This window comes from Arachis stenosperma, chromosome 8 (assembly GCF_014773155.1).
Source record: "Arachis stenosperma cultivar V10309 chromosome 8, arast.V10309.gnm1.PFL2, whole genome shotgun sequence".
Taxonomy (NCBI): Eukaryota; Viridiplantae; Streptophyta; class Magnoliopsida; order Fabales; family Fabaceae; genus Arachis; species Arachis stenosperma.
In genome coordinates this window covers 43001237-43018548 of record NC_080384.1, presented here as the reverse complement: position 1 = coordinate 43018548, position 17312 = coordinate 43001237, and the positions used below count along the sequence as shown (strand labels likewise).

General features: G+C 31.2%; 1 protein-coding gene and 1 non-coding gene across 2 annotated transcripts; both read left to right on the top strand.

The window, feature by feature from the left end:
- The first annotated feature begins 3957 nt into the window (after window positions 1-3957).
- On the top strand, window positions 3958-6601 carry LOC130946010 (N-terminal acetyltransferase A complex catalytic subunit NAA10). The gene is made up of 2 exons (XM_057874694.1): window positions 3958-4382; window positions 5999-6601. Exons 1-2 carry the CDS (start codon window positions 4083-4085, stop codon window positions 6320-6322), a joined length of 624 nt encoding a protein of 207 aa, XP_057730677.1. The 5' UTR covers window positions 3958-4082; the 3' UTR covers window positions 6323-6601.
- A 1574-nt stretch (window positions 6602-8175) lies between these two features.
- Window positions 8176-8293, top strand: LOC130947059 (U5 spliceosomal RNA). The gene has a single exon (XR_009072471.1). It is a non-coding gene; the product is annotated as a U5 spliceosomal RNA (small nuclear RNA).
- The last annotated feature ends 9019 nt before the right edge of the window (window positions 8294-17312 follow it).

The window sequence follows — 17312 nt, the reverse complement described above, 5'->3', positions numbered from 1 at the left end:
AACTACCCACGCGTGCTTCAAAAGTCATACTCAGAAGTTACCTCATGCGTAATCTTCTACCTATTGGTGTACTCCTATTTATATACTTTCGGTGGTAGGATAGTTGGGATAATTTTAAATTGAAAAAAAGAGCTGTTATTAAATTTCTATTCCTAATTTAAAATTCTAAATCTATTTCCTAACTGATTTTTACATTTTGAATTTAATTTTGTTTTTAAAAGGAGTGAGAAACGGTTGTTACACCTTTCAAAAAGTTCTTATTTTTTATCTTGGTAATATACATAAATCTATTATTTAATAATTGTCAATTTGATTATTTACCTCCAGAAAAGTTCTTTTCAAGTTGTTATAGATATGATTATATTTATTTTTTAAGTTTCTTTTACTACTATATACATTATTCTATTATTCTCATAATTTGTTGTTATTTAGGTAGGTTTAATTAATACTTATATGATACTGATATGAATCCAATTTATTTTAGATAATTTTTTTATGATCTTTATTTTTTCTTTTTGTTTATTGATTTTTTACATCATTTATTAATTTTATTTCTAATTCTTCATTAGTAGATTTTATTCTTATGGGTACTTCTAATTGGAATTTTTCATAATATACTTTTTTATTAAATAATTTTTTGAAAGTATTTTGTTTAGCAAAAAATTTATCTGCATTTACATCTAAATAAGATTTAAGATAGTTGGTTTTTCATTATTAATTAACGTTGTTATTTTATAGAAATCAAAATCTTCCGTTATTTCAAGACTTTTCAAATTGTTGTTCATAATATCATATATGTAATTTACAAGAAAATAATGAGTAAGCTTTAAAAATACTTTTCTGGAAGAAATCTTTTTTTTTTTAATTATTGTAGTTTGTTATACAAAAGGCGTTCTATTCAATTTTTAGCTAAAATTATTATTTTTTTATCTATTAATTTAGATAACTCAAATATTTTTTTCTCTTAATTTTTCTAATTTATTTATAGTCATGCTACACATACAAGTTTTTTTAGTTTACAAATCTTATAAGTTGGGTCAAACTCGACAGAAGCTACACTCACTCACAAAAGTGTGTTAACACGCACATCACATTTTCAAAGCGCTCCCTCACTATTAAGAACGACTCTTCTTCTTCTTCCTCGATGAAAATCATAACTTTCATTTTTTCTTCGCGTTTCTCCTCCTCCTCCTCTTCTTCCTTCTTCTTCTCCTTTCTCTCCTTTTTCTTTGTGTTTCTCCTCATTTTTTTCGCGTGTTTCATCTTCATCGTCGTGTTTTTCCTCCTTCTTCTTTTGATTTTGTAACATTATGTATTTTTTTTTGTTTGATTTTTTTCTCAACAAAAAATTATGAGAATATGAAATAAGAAGATAAAGAAGAACAGCAGAAGATGAGGAGGAGGAAGATGAAGAGTTCTGAATTATGCAGAACTTATTAGAATAAAAATACACCCAAATATCTTCGTTTTACACTAAAATATCTTCGTGTTACACTCAAATATCTTCGTTTTACACCAAAATTTGCTGCAAATACAGAAATAAGTTATGTTACATATACACTAAAATCAACTACCAAAGTTAGTCATCAGTATAAAATACATATTGGAATACAAATAATACATTGAAAATAAATTAAAGCACGCATATTTTATACACAAATACATTGGTGGTTGATTTTAGTGTACAAATAGTACTTTTGTACAGAAAAATATTTTTTCTAATGCTGCATTTTTTTCTTCTTCTTCTTTTTCTTATTTCTTTCTTTCTTTTAGTTAAATGAATGTAAGTTCATCCTCTTCCAAGTAATTTTGCAGCATTATATGTTTCTTCTTCTTCTTTGTTTGATTTTTTCGTTTTTATTCTTGTTAAGAGAGTAAAACAAGAAAAAACTTGAGAAGATAAAACAAAAAGAAAAAGATGAATAAGAAAAAGAAGAAGAAGATGATGATGATAATGATGAAAAAAAAAGAATCAGCAGAAGATGAGGATGAGGAAGAAGTAGGTTCTGAATTACGCAGAACTTATCAGAATAAAAATACACCCAAATATCTTCATGTTACACCCAAATATCTTCGTTTTACACCCAAATTTGCTGCAAATACAGAAATGAGTTATGCTACGTGTACACTAAAATCAACCACCAAAGTTAGCCATCAATATAAAATACATACTGAAATACAAGTATACATTGAAAATAAAATAAACCACACATGTATTTATACACAAATACATTGGTGGCTGATTTTAGTGGTTGATTTTAGTGTACAAATAGCATTTTTGTACAGAAAAATATTTCCTCTAATGCTGTATTTTTTTCTTCTTTTTTCCTTATTTCTTTCTTTCTTTTAGTTAAATGAATGTAAGTTCATAATTTTCCAAGTAATTTTGGAGCATTATGTGTTTCTTCTTCTTCTTTGTTTGATTTTTTGTTTTTATTCTTATTAAGAGAGTAAAACAAGAAGAAACTTGAGAAGGTAAAACAAAAAGAAAAAGATGAATAAGAAAAAAAGAAGAAGATGGTGATGATGATGAAAAAAAAAAGAAGCAGTAGAAGATGAGGAGGAGGAAGAGAAAGAGTTTTAAATTATGCAGAACTTATCAGAATAAAACTACACCAAAAATTCTTTAAAATACACCCAAATATCTTCGTGTTACACCCAAATATTTTCGTTTTATGTTATGTGTACACTAAAATTAGCCACCAAAGTCAGCCACCAGTATAAAATACATACTGGAATACAAATATACATTGAAAATAAATTAAACCACACATGTATTTATACATCAATACATTGGTAGCTGATTTTAGTGTACAAATAGTATTTTTGTACAGAAAAATATTTCCTCTAATGCTGCATTTTTTTCTTCTGAATTGAACCACACCTAAGCCACTTGATTGGATTCAAAACAATAAAAGGAGGAGAAAACTTGTATGAGAAAGACACTTGTATGTGGAGAACAAACTGCTCACAAACACCACAGAGGAGCTGCAAAATACACAAAAAATATACCATATTAAAATAAGCATAAACTATAGAATGTAAATACAACTATAAAATCATCATAAAAATTGACAAAAATCATATTCATGAATCATCGTTAAACAGAAACTAAAACAATTGAACTAAAATAATAAGACAATTCACTCTCAGTGAGATGAAAAGTCATAAAATGTAAATACACCCAAACTTTCCTGAAATATACCTAAATATTTATGATTTACACTCGAATGTCTGATATAAAATGCAAAAAATTCATTAGAACTAGTATATTATATTCAATTCAAACAAGGGAATAATGAACAGAAAATTTCACAGATAAGGTTCACGCATTATTCAACTACACAATTATAAACTACTAACTGGATTTAAATTCAAATTCAAATTCAATTATTAACTGGAATTAAACCACACCTCAGGAACTTCATTGGATTCAAATTCAAAATCTACTTCGCTCTGATTCATCTGATAATCTGAAGTTAAATCATTCATTATCTTTAAAATGATTTTAGAGCTTAATTTCAGAAACAATGGAAAACGAAAAAAACAAAAAAAGAGAACAGAGAGAGAAACTTACGTAAATAGCGAAAGAGAAGGGAGAGAAAAATGCACGAAAGAGATCGAAGAGAGAAGACAAGAAAACGCAGAAGGAATTCAAAAAAGGAAACGAAATTCTTTTGAAAAAGAAAATTATATATTTACATGTTGATTGATTGAAAAATTTGTTAAGGAGACGCGTGAAATATACATGCCATAAAAGACACGGAGATTAATGGATTTACTTAATGACTCACCTTTTCTCATAAGCGATGATTTTAAAATGTGATTTTTTTTGGGTGACATTTTAAAATGTGACTAAACTAAACTAATATGTTGGTAGAAGAAAATGAAGTACTTAACTAAAATAATATTTTAAAGATGAATATAATTCAAATGTGAAATTGGAAGAAATGATTCCACCATTTATTGATTGTGAATTAGGTCAATAAGGCAGGTTCGGCCCCAAATAGAGCTCTCACTCTCAAAAGTGGTACTTTTGTCGGAAGTTGAATCCCAAGTCCCTAACCCTTGCTTGAGGCTCGATGGTATGCATAAGGAAGGCAACGGTGGATGACCTGCTGGCTATGCAGGCATGCAACCTCTTCTGCCTGCCAGAGAACTACCAGATGAAATACTACCTCTATCACATCCTCTCCTGGCCCCAGCTTCTCTACGTCGCCGAGGACTACAACGGCCGCATCGTCGGCTACGTCCTCGCCAAGATGGAAGAGGAGACTTCCGAGTGCCACGGCCACATCACCTCCCTCGCCGTCCTCCGCACCCACCGCAAGCTTGGTCTTGCCACCAAGCTCATGACGGCTGCTCAGAACGCCATGGAACAGGCCAGTTTCTTATTATCAACTGCTTATGATTTTGTTCCCTTCGATTTCCTTCTCTTTGCGATTTTGTGGTGATTCCCTTGCAAAATCACAGGAAAGAAATTCTCTATACTTTTGTAGGATTGATCTCATTTTGAATTGATTACTGCTATTAGGTCTTTATTTTGTTGAGTCCGTCTTTTGTCGAGTGTCTTTTGTTGAGTCGTTGTTTTGTGTTATTATTTATCTTCTAACAAGCTCTACTTTACTTTGTTGAGAGAAAAGTTATATATCATATATGTTCGGAGAATTGATAAAATTTCACTTATTATGGTATAATTGAGTTTAACTCATAATCAATTATAAATTTTAGCTAACGGGAAAATGTACATAATTGATTTTGATCCACCATAATTGATTACGGGTGCATCAAACTGGGGGAATAATCTAAACATGCTCTAATTAATGTTGGAGACACTTTGATATGTTGTTTCTGCTCTGAAATTGCTGGAATTGAGTTACTCATGGTTTCTGTTTTATGTCTCTACTACTATCCCCATTTAAATTACAGAATGGTCACCTTGATTTCATTCTTCTTGGGGTTTTGTGCTGATTCCTTTGCAAAATTCTAAAATAAAGCGATTGTAATTAACTAATGTGGAAAACAAAAATGAGTGACACTTTGGTATCTGATTAATCACTTTGCTACTGAATATTGTAGTTTCTGACTTTCTTTCTGAAGTTGCTGGAATTGAGTTATGCCATGGTTTCTATAAGAGAAGCATTTTATATTTCTACTACTATCCGCGTCCCCATTTTAATTGCAAATTGTTACTTTGATTTCATTATATGTGGGGTTTGTCGTTTTTCCTTTGCAAAATCATAAAAGAAGTTTTGTAATTATTCATTGTTGAAAAATGAAATGAATGTCACTTTGGTATCTAATTAGCGATTTTGCTACTCAAATTGTTGTTTCCGTTAAAAGATTTTCGGAGGTTGAAGATTTGAATTACAGGTTTCTTATAGGAGTTAGTTCTTGCAATTGAATGGTTGCGTACAAAAAGAAAAATGTTTTTAAGGGTTTATCTTGATGTTATTGGCAATCTCACGAGTGGAGTTATTTTCTTCCTCAGCTTGTCTGTCAATCTGTTTGGTTTTCGGTGAGCAAGTTCTGGGTTTCATTTGCAATTCAAAAAATGCTTGCCAGGGCTTGGTTTCTCTGTAGTTACAAGTTTGGTTATTATGAAATTAGAGATATTGTAAGGGTATATATCTAACCAATAAGGGTTAGGTGTGGTGGTAAGCTAGTTGGTCTTTAGGGTGATGACCAAAGGTTGAACTATGAAAAACGCCTTCGGAGTTACAACAACACATAGTTGATTGTTTCATACCGTCTTTGTGAATACTGTCAAAGACAAAAAATATTTGCTTTCTAAATGTTGGTTTAGTAAATGTTTTTCCAATTTTCTCTCTCCCTTTCTTTATGACTTCAGTTAGCAAGCCATTTAAGTTCAAACATTTTTATTAGATGCTAATTTTTGTAATCACTAGTCAGTGTAGTTATCATCAAGTTGTATATGTGTGCTTTATAGAAGGGGCTTAGTATATGAATTGCGAATTGTGGGTACCAAATGTGACAGGTGTTTGGTGCTGAGTATGTCTCCCTACATGTCAGAAAGAGCAATCGTGCTGCATTTAATTTGTACACAGAGACATTAGGTTACAAGATTCATGATGTGGAAGCAAAGTATTATGCAGATGGGGAGGATGCTTATGACATGAGGAAGCAGCTCAAGGGGAAGCAGACACATCAGCATCAGCATCATCATAGTGGGGGTCATCATCATCACCACCACCACCACCACCACCATCACCATCATCATCATCATGAGCATGGTGGTGGCTGTTGTTCTAGTGAAGCAAAGGCAGAGAAGACAGAGACCAGAAATGCAAAGGCCACCTGATTGTGAGAGCAATTTTCCTACATTTTGTCTCTTTGGATTTTGTTGTTGTTGTTATGGAAGAAACTGGGTCAGTGGCCAGTTTTGAATGGTCGAAATGGGTTGTCATTGTCTTCTGTACTTGTAGATTTATTGGTGTTTGTTGACGATTTTGTCTTAATATGAACTTTTACTTTATGATGCTTGAATAGACATGCTGCATTTCAGCTTATCTGCAGATTTATCACTTGGAAATAATTTGGAAACTATTGATGGTTCTGAAGAAGTTATGTCCATTGTTGATATGCCTTTCTTTCTCTTTTTTTCCCCTCCTTCTCTTCTCTCTCTCTCTCTCTCTCTCTCTCTCTCTCTTCGGTTTAACGGTTATTTTTTTTGTGTTTCTATCATAGTCCACTCTTGTGAACGAGGTTAGTAAATGAAGATGATTAATAGTTAGATTCAGTATTTTTACTTCTGATGTATGTAACTCAGAAAGGATAGCTTGGTGTTTGTGAAGAGTTCCTTTTTGTTACGCTTGAAAAATATGACCATTTCCCAACTTATAATTTTAGTAGTAGTTTGCTTGTTGATCAATAACTTCTCTATGGAGATTGCCAATATTTGCTCCACACTGGATTTTGACCTGGCTAAAACATCCATGGATGTCATGGGCTGTGGATGGTAGAAAGGGAAAGCGAGTGTGTGGTTTAATTTAACCACCTAAAGTATTTCATAGCAGATACTTTTCTGCGTTAATATTTCTCTTGCCTTTTGTTTTTGGTTATGAATATCTTAACTTGTGTCCTCTCGACAATTGGATGCTTGCTCAATCATCATTTTCACATTTTTTCTCTTTTTTTCTATTTGATATTAGACACCCATTTTTATCCTTTTCTTCATTTGTCGGATGCAACTAGGTGTCTAGTTGAGTAGGAGAGGATTTGACATTCAGCTATAGGTGTAAGAGAGGTTAATTATAGGTCCTTTGATTGAGTCTTTGTTTGCTTTTTGTTTTATTTATTTAGTTTTTAATAAGTTTCACGTCTATTAACTATTACTTTTAAAAAAATAATTAAATATTAGTATTTTTGTATGACCAAAATTTTTTCAATTGCTCACTTATGTATAACTAGATCTTTTACCGATTTTTTTTATATGTTTAAACTATCTAAGGCGAGACTTTACTAATTTTTTTAACAATAAACGTTATTCTAGTCTCCCATATTTTCTTTCATTATTCGCTATACATATATGGTTACTCATCTGTCAAAACATCCTCATTTTGGTCATATAAGTCTATGTTTATGTTATTTTTGACGTCTAATACTCCGTTCTACACAACATAACTGATTTAATAGTACTATGATAAAATTTATCTTTAAATTTTAAAAATAATTTTGTCATAGACAAAATTTGAACCACTAGCTATTTTGACAAACGTGCAGGTAGTAAGAATAAGGAATTAAATTTGAATATCAAAATTGCAAAATTTACACGGTATCTTCCAAAATTTTTAATAAGACATGAGAAATAAAGAAAAAGGAAGTGCATCATATTGACCTCGTTCATAATGGATTGTCTTTCAAATACTAATTGTTGAATATTTTGTCAACTCTTTTATTGGGTTGTCGCGGCAGGCACAATTTTCCATTGAAAGCTTTTTTAACTGAATTTTGAAAATCACATTATACCTTTCTAAGAACATGGAATTATAAGCCTGATAAATGAATTGTAGTAAGGCAACAGTTTTGACACTTTGCAGCAAAAACCAATGTATGTGCTTGTCTTTTAGCAGGTCCCACATCGATGAAGTCACTTATGCTTCTCACATGAGAGTCATTAGAAATAGCAGCGTGGACAACAACACCAAACCACGCAGCCACGCATTATGTACAAAGCGAACTATTCTTTCGCCTTTTACTAAAGAATACCGTGTACATGTTGCATTAAGTGGCATACGCCAATTTTTGAAGGGTTTTCTCCTATTTTAGGAGTTGCCCACAACAAGTTATAAATTTTGGTAATTTTATTAATAAGTTTTAAATATTTTGTAATATTTAGATATAAATTTTGTTAATTTTATTAATAAAGTAGTTTCTAATGCTTTTATAATTTTGAAAATGGAACAAGATGATAGAGTATTATTATTTTACTAATATTGTTTTACACTTTTACTAGAATGAGATCATATTTGGTAAATTAATTATTGATAAATTAATTATAGTATATAAAAAATAGGGTAAAAAACCTTAATAAGCCAAGTCAAGAATCATGTAACGTAAATACGCCGCGAAAATCGTTTCAGCAATAAGTCAAATCATATTTTTATATAATTCGAACCATGTTGGTTTGAATTCCATTTCTATATAATTCGAATCATGTAGAAATGGAATTCAAACCAACATGGTTCGAATTATACACAAACACACGCACACACATAATTCGAACCAGCTTGGTTCGAATTACACACAGTAATTCATGGTATAATTCGAATTATGCTGTTAAAAAAATAATAATTTATTTAAAAAAATTTATTAAAAAAATTAATAATTTAAAAATTAAAAAAAATATATTTTTATTTCATACGTTAAAAAAACTAACAAAATATTTAATTACGAGACTTCTTTAAAATATTAATGAGCTATCAATTCGAATTCCATACAATACTTTTCTGTCCATTTTTAATAGTTCATGAATATTTTTTAATAAATTTTTTTAATAAATTTTTTTTAAATTATAGTACAAAAAATATTTTATCCTATGCAAAACAATTTAAAAAAATAGCTTAAAAAATGTTAGGAGTACTATAAAAATTTGTAATGTTATAATAACTTAGGTAAATACATGCATGTACTCAAATTTTAAATAAAATACTCTACATAGTCAATAATAATTTAGAAATGAAAGAAAATATTTTATTCCATACAAAATAATTAAAAAATATATTTTATTCTATACAAAATAATTTTAAAAAATGGCTTAAAAGATGTTATGAGTACTATAAAAGTTTGTAATATTCTAGTGATTTAGGTAAATACATGATGAAAATATTTTTTCTTTAATTTCTAAATTATTAGTGACCAGGAGTATTTATTTAATGTCCTAAGTCATTAGGACATTACAAATTTTTATAGTACTTCTAACATCTTTTAAGCCATTTTTTAAATTATTTTGCATAGAATAAAATATTTTTTGTGGTATAATTTAAATAAATTTATTAAAAAATATTCATGAGCTATCAAGAATGGGCAGAAGAGTATTGTATAGAATTCGAATTGCTCACCATATCATTTGAATCAGAGTAATTCGAACTTCCCTATGCGTAATTCGAATCATGTAATATCTCACCATATAATTTAAATAATTTTATTAAAAAATTATCATGAATATTTTTTAATAAATTTATTTAAATTATATCATAAAAAAATATTTTATTCTATGCAAAATAATTTAAAAAATGGCTTAAAAGAGGTTAGAAGTACTATAAAAATTTGTAATGTCCTAATGACTTAAGACATTAAAGAAATACTCCACATAGTCACTAATAATTTAGAAATTAAAAAAAAAATATTTTTATCATGTATTTACCTAAATCACTAGAATATTACAAACTTTTATAGTAAACATCTTTTAAGGCATTTTTTAAAATTATTTTGTATAGAATAAAATATATTTTTTAATTATTTTGTATGGAATAAAATATTTTCTTTCATTTCTAAATTATTATTGACTATGTAGAGTATTTTATTTAAAATTTGAGTACATGCATGTATTTACCTAAGTTATTATAACATTACAAATTTTTATAGTACTCCTAACATTTTTTAAGCAATTTTTTTTAAATTGTTTTGCATAGGATAAAATATTTTTTGTACTATAATTTAAAAAAATTTATTAAAAAATATTCATGAACTATTAAAAATGGACAGAAAATTATTGTATGGAATTCGAATTGATAGCTCATTAATATTTTAAAGAAGTCTCGTAATTAAATATTTTGTTAGCTTTTTTTAACGTATGAAATAAAAATATTTTTTTTTAATTTTTAAATTATTAATTTTTTTAATAAATTTTTTTAAATAAATTATTAATTTTTTAACAGCATAATTCGAATTATACCATGAATTACTGTGTGTAATTCGAACCAAGCTGGTTCGAATTAGTGTGTGCGTGTGTTTGTGTGTAATTCGAACCAAGCTGGTTCGAATTATGTAGAAATGGAATTCGAACCAGCATGGTTCGAATTATATAAAAATATGATTTGGCTTATTGTTGAAACGATTTTCACTTTGGCGTATTTACGTTACATGATTCTTGACTTGGCTTATTAAGGTTTTTTACCCTAAAAAATATTATAAGAAATATTAAAAAGGGCAAATATTTAGGCTTTAAATTTATCAAAATTTAACTTTTACATATTACATACGTAAATATAATTTTTTACTAAATTATATAAACCGTTAGGGGTCTTACAGATTCTAAATGTACATAAACCGTTACACTTTTTTAGCAGTTTATGTTATATGCAAAATGGCTAGGAACCGCAACAAGGGTTTTGTGATTTCTGTGTATATGTGAAATGTGCATAAATTATGACAGGAGTCCAACAGTTTATTAGTATAAATACGTGAGAGGGGAGTCGCGGAATATTCAATTTGAGCCATTTTCATCTTTTTAGAGAGAGAAAGAGATGTTCTAGAGAGAGGAAGATAGGAAAGTGTGGTGAGGAAGACAAAGTTCTTTACGTTTAGCGAATTTGGCCATTCTAATTTTGCTGAGGCTAGGACCATAGCGGATGAACGCAGTCTTTACCCGCTCAACGACGTTGCGCACGATGTCGGCAGCATCAACAAAGAAGTAAGTTTATTTTTTTTAGTTATTGAATTTCATATAACATAAAATGTAGTTTTCGGGTGCAGTAGTTAGAACACATAATTTAGGATTGGCCAGTTTAGGATTTCAAAATTAAAACGTAAAATTAAAACATATGATCAAATGTTTAAGTAGAATGATGATTCTCTTGTATTTAAGATATAGGGTTCAAATTTCAAGGCATGTAGGCTTGTTGTTTTAGTATCGTATTTAAAAATTAAGATTTAAAATTTTAGCCTTTAAATATGTAAGTTTAAATTCTAATATTATAGTTTTAGTTGTTTAGAGTTTAAAATTTAAAGATTAAATTTTGTAAATAGAACCTAATGGTTGTATTTTACATTCTTAAATTTTAAAATTAGGGTTAAGTACTTTTTTCGTCCTTAAGGTCTGAGGCTAAAATCAAAATCGTTTTCGACATTTTTTTGTTATTAAAATCATCCTCAACATTACAAAACGTTATAAAATCGTCCTTTTGTCCATAAACAACATTTTTTAAACAATTTTACCCTTAAACAAAAATAATAAAAAAAATCTCCATACCCTCATCATTAACTTCACATCATCATCATTGCTTCGTATCTCCTCCCTCTCCCTTTCGTCACCACCATCACCACTGCCACCATAACCATGACCACTGCCATCATAACCAACACACTTTCTTTATCGCTATTACCCGTTCATCATTCTAAATTATTATCACCCGCTCATTACTCCCGACACTTTTCTTTCAGTAACAACAACAGTCCCAAAATGAATCAACAGCAACATCCACAAAATAAATCAACAAAAAATTCAGATTAAATAATAATTCAATAATCATCAATAACAATTTCAGATCCAAAATCAGCAACAACAGAAATTAAAAAAATTAAAAAAAGAGATAATTTTTATGTTCTTAAAAAATTAAAAAAAATAAAAAGAATGGAAGAACGAAGATAGAAACAGAGAACTCAAAAGAGGGGTGGTGTTGCTGCCATCCGTTGCCGTCGCAGTTGAGAAAAATAGGAGGAACGACGTGTGAAAAGCTACTGCTACTAGCGCTGTCGCAGCTATGGTTGAAGAAAGAAACGACAGTGATGGAGAACGACGTGATGGCGGCAGCCAGAGCTGAAACCACTGGAGTAAGAAATCCAAATCGGTGGCCAGAGCTGAAACGAAGCCGTTGAGGTCGATGCCGACATGGTTGTCATTGGTGGGTGGCTGAGAAAGGTGAGGCCAACGCCAATGGAGGAAGGGTTGAGATTAGTGATGGAGAGGAAGAAGAAGGTGGAGAAGGAGGCAAGGACGGAGATAGTAGGACAGCAGAAGGGGAGATAAGAAGAATTGGAGTTTGGGAGTTTCGAAGATAAGGGTATGAGGAAGGGGACAGAGAGAGAAGAAATGGAAAAGATACGAGAGTGGGGGTGCAGGTTAGGGTGGTATGAGGAAGGGGATGGGGAGAGAAGAAAGGGAAAAGATACGGGAGTGGGGTGTAGGTGGGAGTGGGGTGTAGGTGGGGGGGGGGGGGTTATTTTTAATATTATTTTTATTATTTATGAAGGTTGCGGTAGGCTTAGAGAATGAGAGGTTGAATCTATGCCTTCCTTTTAAGTTGCAGTTATGACCCTTTAAACAAATTTTTAGTTCTGATTCTGTTTGTACTCAGCAGCAAAAATTTATGAGACAATTTATTTTGTCTCATGAATATCAGAAAATAAAACACAACAGAGAAGAGAAAAGTTAACACCAGCATATATCCTGGTTCAGTTGCCTTATGCTATGCAACCTACGTCCAGTCTCCTCTACAACAATGGAAGAATTTTCACTATAGTTAAAAGTATTACATACACCAATTCTACAGGATTGACCCAATCCTTTCACACTCAAATTCTAACCTAACTTGACATTGACTATGCTAATACCTAACTATTCACTCTTAGTGCTAACCCAACTAAGAAAGGGATACCTTACAGGTACAAGATACAAGACATAGACATACCTAAAGAAATCTGAAAATAATTCTAGGCTTTTCTCTCAAGTGTATCACTCAACCTTTTTCAACTCATGGCTTTTACTTGAGCTCTCTCACTGTGCCTTTACTCAAAAGAGATTACAAAAAGATAAATATAGAAAAGTACATTACAATCTGTAAAACATGAAGGAGATTGACTTCATCAACAGCCTCTTTGCTATATGCAAAACCAGATTTGCAAACCTCAGATTCAGTTCTTCAATATTGGCCGAATGCTTCTTTGAAAGAAAGCATTATCCAAGTAGAGGAACTTCTTTACAGAATACAACTCACCAAACTCTGGTTTTCTCTCCTTGGTTCTGAATGAAGAAAAATCTTCTTTTATCTCCTTGCATGTTGGTTGCTCTTCCTAGGTCAACTTCTTGAGTCTTGAGCTTCACCAACCCAACCGTTCACTTATTCCTCTTAATCATCAAAATAGGGACTTTGCTTTTGACTTCTCTATCTTGACCGAAAGTCACATTATCAGCAGAGAGTGATTTCTTCAATGGTAAACCCAGATCTTGACCATTGAAATACAACTTAGTCCCCAAGACATATTCTCACCCGTTGATGCACAGCAGTAAAGAATAGAAATTCTCTTTTTCATATCACGCAAAATGGAGTGGCAGAGTGTTGAAGAAGAAGAGAAGAAAGTGTGATGCATGAATAAGAAAATGGTTTACCTTTAATCTTTTCTTAAGCTTGATTTGGTTTGAACTTGCTGATTTGACATCTGCCTTTCAAGCTTAATCTCTCTCTTTCTTGCTTCTTTGGTGATTAGCTTAGGGAAAAAGCTCTCTCTCTCTTTCTCACTTTTCTGAGTTTCTGACCAACATACAGAAGTGAACGTTGCTTGTGATGTGAGATCAAATTGGAGGGATTTTTTGATAACGGGCTTGGATCGGATTTGTTTCATGCAACCCGTTTGCCTCATCTGACTTCTTTTCTTTGTTTTTCTTTGGGCTTCTATTTTTTGTTATCAGCTCACCATCCTTGCTATTTTATTTTCATTCTATTTGGGCTATTAAATTGAATTTTGGCCTGTAATATTTAATAAATAATTAGTAATATGCAATTATCAATAATCAACACTAATTATTTATTTTGCCCAAAAATAATATTTGTCATCACTAATTAATTTAGTTAATTTCTTAACTCAACAATTTATATTAATTATTAAGGGTAACTTGGTAAAAAAATTAAAGTAGAAAAAGACGATTTTATAACGTTTTGTAACATTGAGGATGATTTTAATAACAAAAAAAGGTTAGGAACGATTTTGATTTTAGCCTCAGACCTTAGGGACGAAAAAAGTATTTAACCCTTAAAATTATAAGTTTTGTAGTTTAGTTTTTTAAATTTAAGATTTAGTTTTTAAAATTATAAGTTTAGTATTTGATTATTTTAAATTAAAGAGTTGAGTCTTATATTTAAGTTTTATTATTTTAAATTTATTATCGTAGGACTTATGGATTTAAAAGTTGGACATTTATCACTTGTTGTGTGATACATTTAGAAGCGTTTCAAACTGATATGTAGAAGTTTAGTAATTTTGTTTTGCCAACATAGTAAAATTAGTTTGAAAAATATGTAATTCTGAAGTATATCTAAAATGTTAGTTAAGATTGGATAAATAGGACACTTGTAATGTTTGTTTCTATTTATAATCTATGGGTTAAACTTGTTAGTGATGGAACTTTATTTGGTTTGGTTATTTCTCTCACATACTATAGTCAAGTAGGTGTATTTATAATGTCTGAAGGCAACAGAACATGTCTCTGCATGACAGGATCATATCCTATCTGGGGAGGGTTGGTTTGTACCACCTGGCAAGGCTCAGCACAAGGTGGTTCTAGTTGGATGAGCCCCTAGTCAGTGCATTCATTGAGAGGTGGCGTCCTGAGACGCACACCTTTTATATGCCATTCCGGGAGTGCACCATCACGCTGCAGGATGTTGCATAGCAGCTGAAGTTGCCCGTGAATGGTACGGCTGTACCCGGATGTCTTACAGATTTCGAAAAGCTGATGGATGATGACAGACCTGCTTAGGAGTGGTTTCAGGAACTATTTGGCGAGATTCCCTTGCCGAATAAGGTAAAGTAGTTTACAGTTCACTTCACCTGATTCCATGACAGATTCAGGGTGCTACCAGAGGATGCTAATAAGGACACTGTACGCATATATGCACGGGTTTACATTATGATGATCCTATCTATTCAGTTATTCGGTGACAAGAGTAAAAATCGGGTTCATATACGATGGTTGCCCTTTGTGGCAAGACTTGACGAGATGGGCAGTTATAGTTAGGGTTCGGCAGCGTTGGCATGGCTATATCGATGCATGTGTTGGGTTGCCAACGGAAATGTGACGAACTTGGCAGTCCCCTTCCAACTACTACAGTCTTGGATTTTCTGGCGGTTCTCTAGTCTCAGGCCGCGGAGATTCGACGACTTTTCTTTTCCGTTGGCTTCCAGTTATCGATATATGGGCACTTAGACTTTCAGTTTTAGTTTTGCGGTTCTAGTTATTAACTAAGTTTTTCCTAGTTTATATATTCATATAACGTTGTCTTCGTTCAGGTGAGCCACATATTTACCGACATCCGACCACAAGGAGGAAAAAGTTATCCAGTGTCGCCTCGCATTAGACCGCTTAGGTGATCGAGATGTAAGTTGTTTGTGTTTTTTTTTCAAGTTTCGCTTTTTGTTTGCCTACATGTTTAGTATTTAATGTATTAATGGAGCATTCTGTAAATATTTGCAGATTGTTTGGGAGCCGTATGCTGCGCTCGACGTGCTTGCCGTTGTTCATCCAAAGATTCTAGTCGAGGAGCACACTCGATTATGGCGCGCATGCACTAGCCTGATTTACTTCGCTGTCATTGAGTGGCACCAGGTGGATAGGGTGTTGTCACAGTTCGGTGGCGTTCAGCACGTGCCTGAGCCGGCCTCGAACATAGACTAGCTTCATGGCAAGGATGTTATAATCACTATTACTATAAATTCTGTTCAAAATGTGAAACAGGTATCATCATTTATATGAAACTATACAACAAACATATGAACATTATAACAACTAACGAATGTCCAATTTTAGCATCAATAAGTCTGAGGTTCTAAAATTTAAAGTTTAAGATCTACATCTTAAATTTCAACTACGGATTAATAAACCTTACATTATTTACTTAAAGTTTAAATCTTAAATTTCAAATTGTAAACTTTAAATCTTCAAAAATTTAAGTTTAAAATTTCAAAATTTAAATAATAATTTCAAAAACTAACAACAAGCCATAAATCCTACCCGATCTTAATTTTTTAATACCTAATTTTAAATTCTCTACCTTTATTTTTAAATTTTTAAATTTTAATTTTAATTTTCAAACTCTAAACTAAACTAAGGTTATGTTTCCTAATTAATGTACCCTGAAAACTACATAAATATCCAAACGAAAGAAAAAAATTTACCTTTTCATTGATGTCATCGATAACGTGAGCAACGCCGTTGAGTCGGTACAAGTGCCCTTTATCCATTATGATTCCACTTGAAGAGATTGTTCCGAGAAACTCAAACTAAACTCAACTTTTCCTCTCTACCTTCTCACTATTTTCTCTCTCTATCTCACTTTCAAAATCTTCAAATGAATAATCCGCTACAACCTCAAGCGAATTTTATTGTTACGCCAACTTTGAAGAAACCGCTACAGGGTGCCACGGTTTCTTCAGAACCAATTAACCCATAAGCCACAATTTTTATGCACTTGCACCATTTCAATGTAAATCGCGATAAGGTATCGTGGCTTACATATAGTTGGGAAAGTTGCATTTGTGTCTGATGCTTTGAAAAATTATAATCTGGTAACGTTTTTTCTCCAAAAGTTTTAAATAAGTAAATTACCTTGCAATTAACCTGTATACTAAAATTAACTATTAAAATTAATTATTAGTATAAAATATACGTTGGAATATAAAATACACATTAAAAATAAGTTAAACAACATATTATATACATATTACATATAGTAGTTTTGATAAATAATTTTAATCAAGTGTAAATTAAGAATTTTGTATTTTATGAAAAAAAATTTTCGTTAATTAATTATTTGCCTTGCGATGGATTGATAACATTATCGGGGTATCTACTCTAT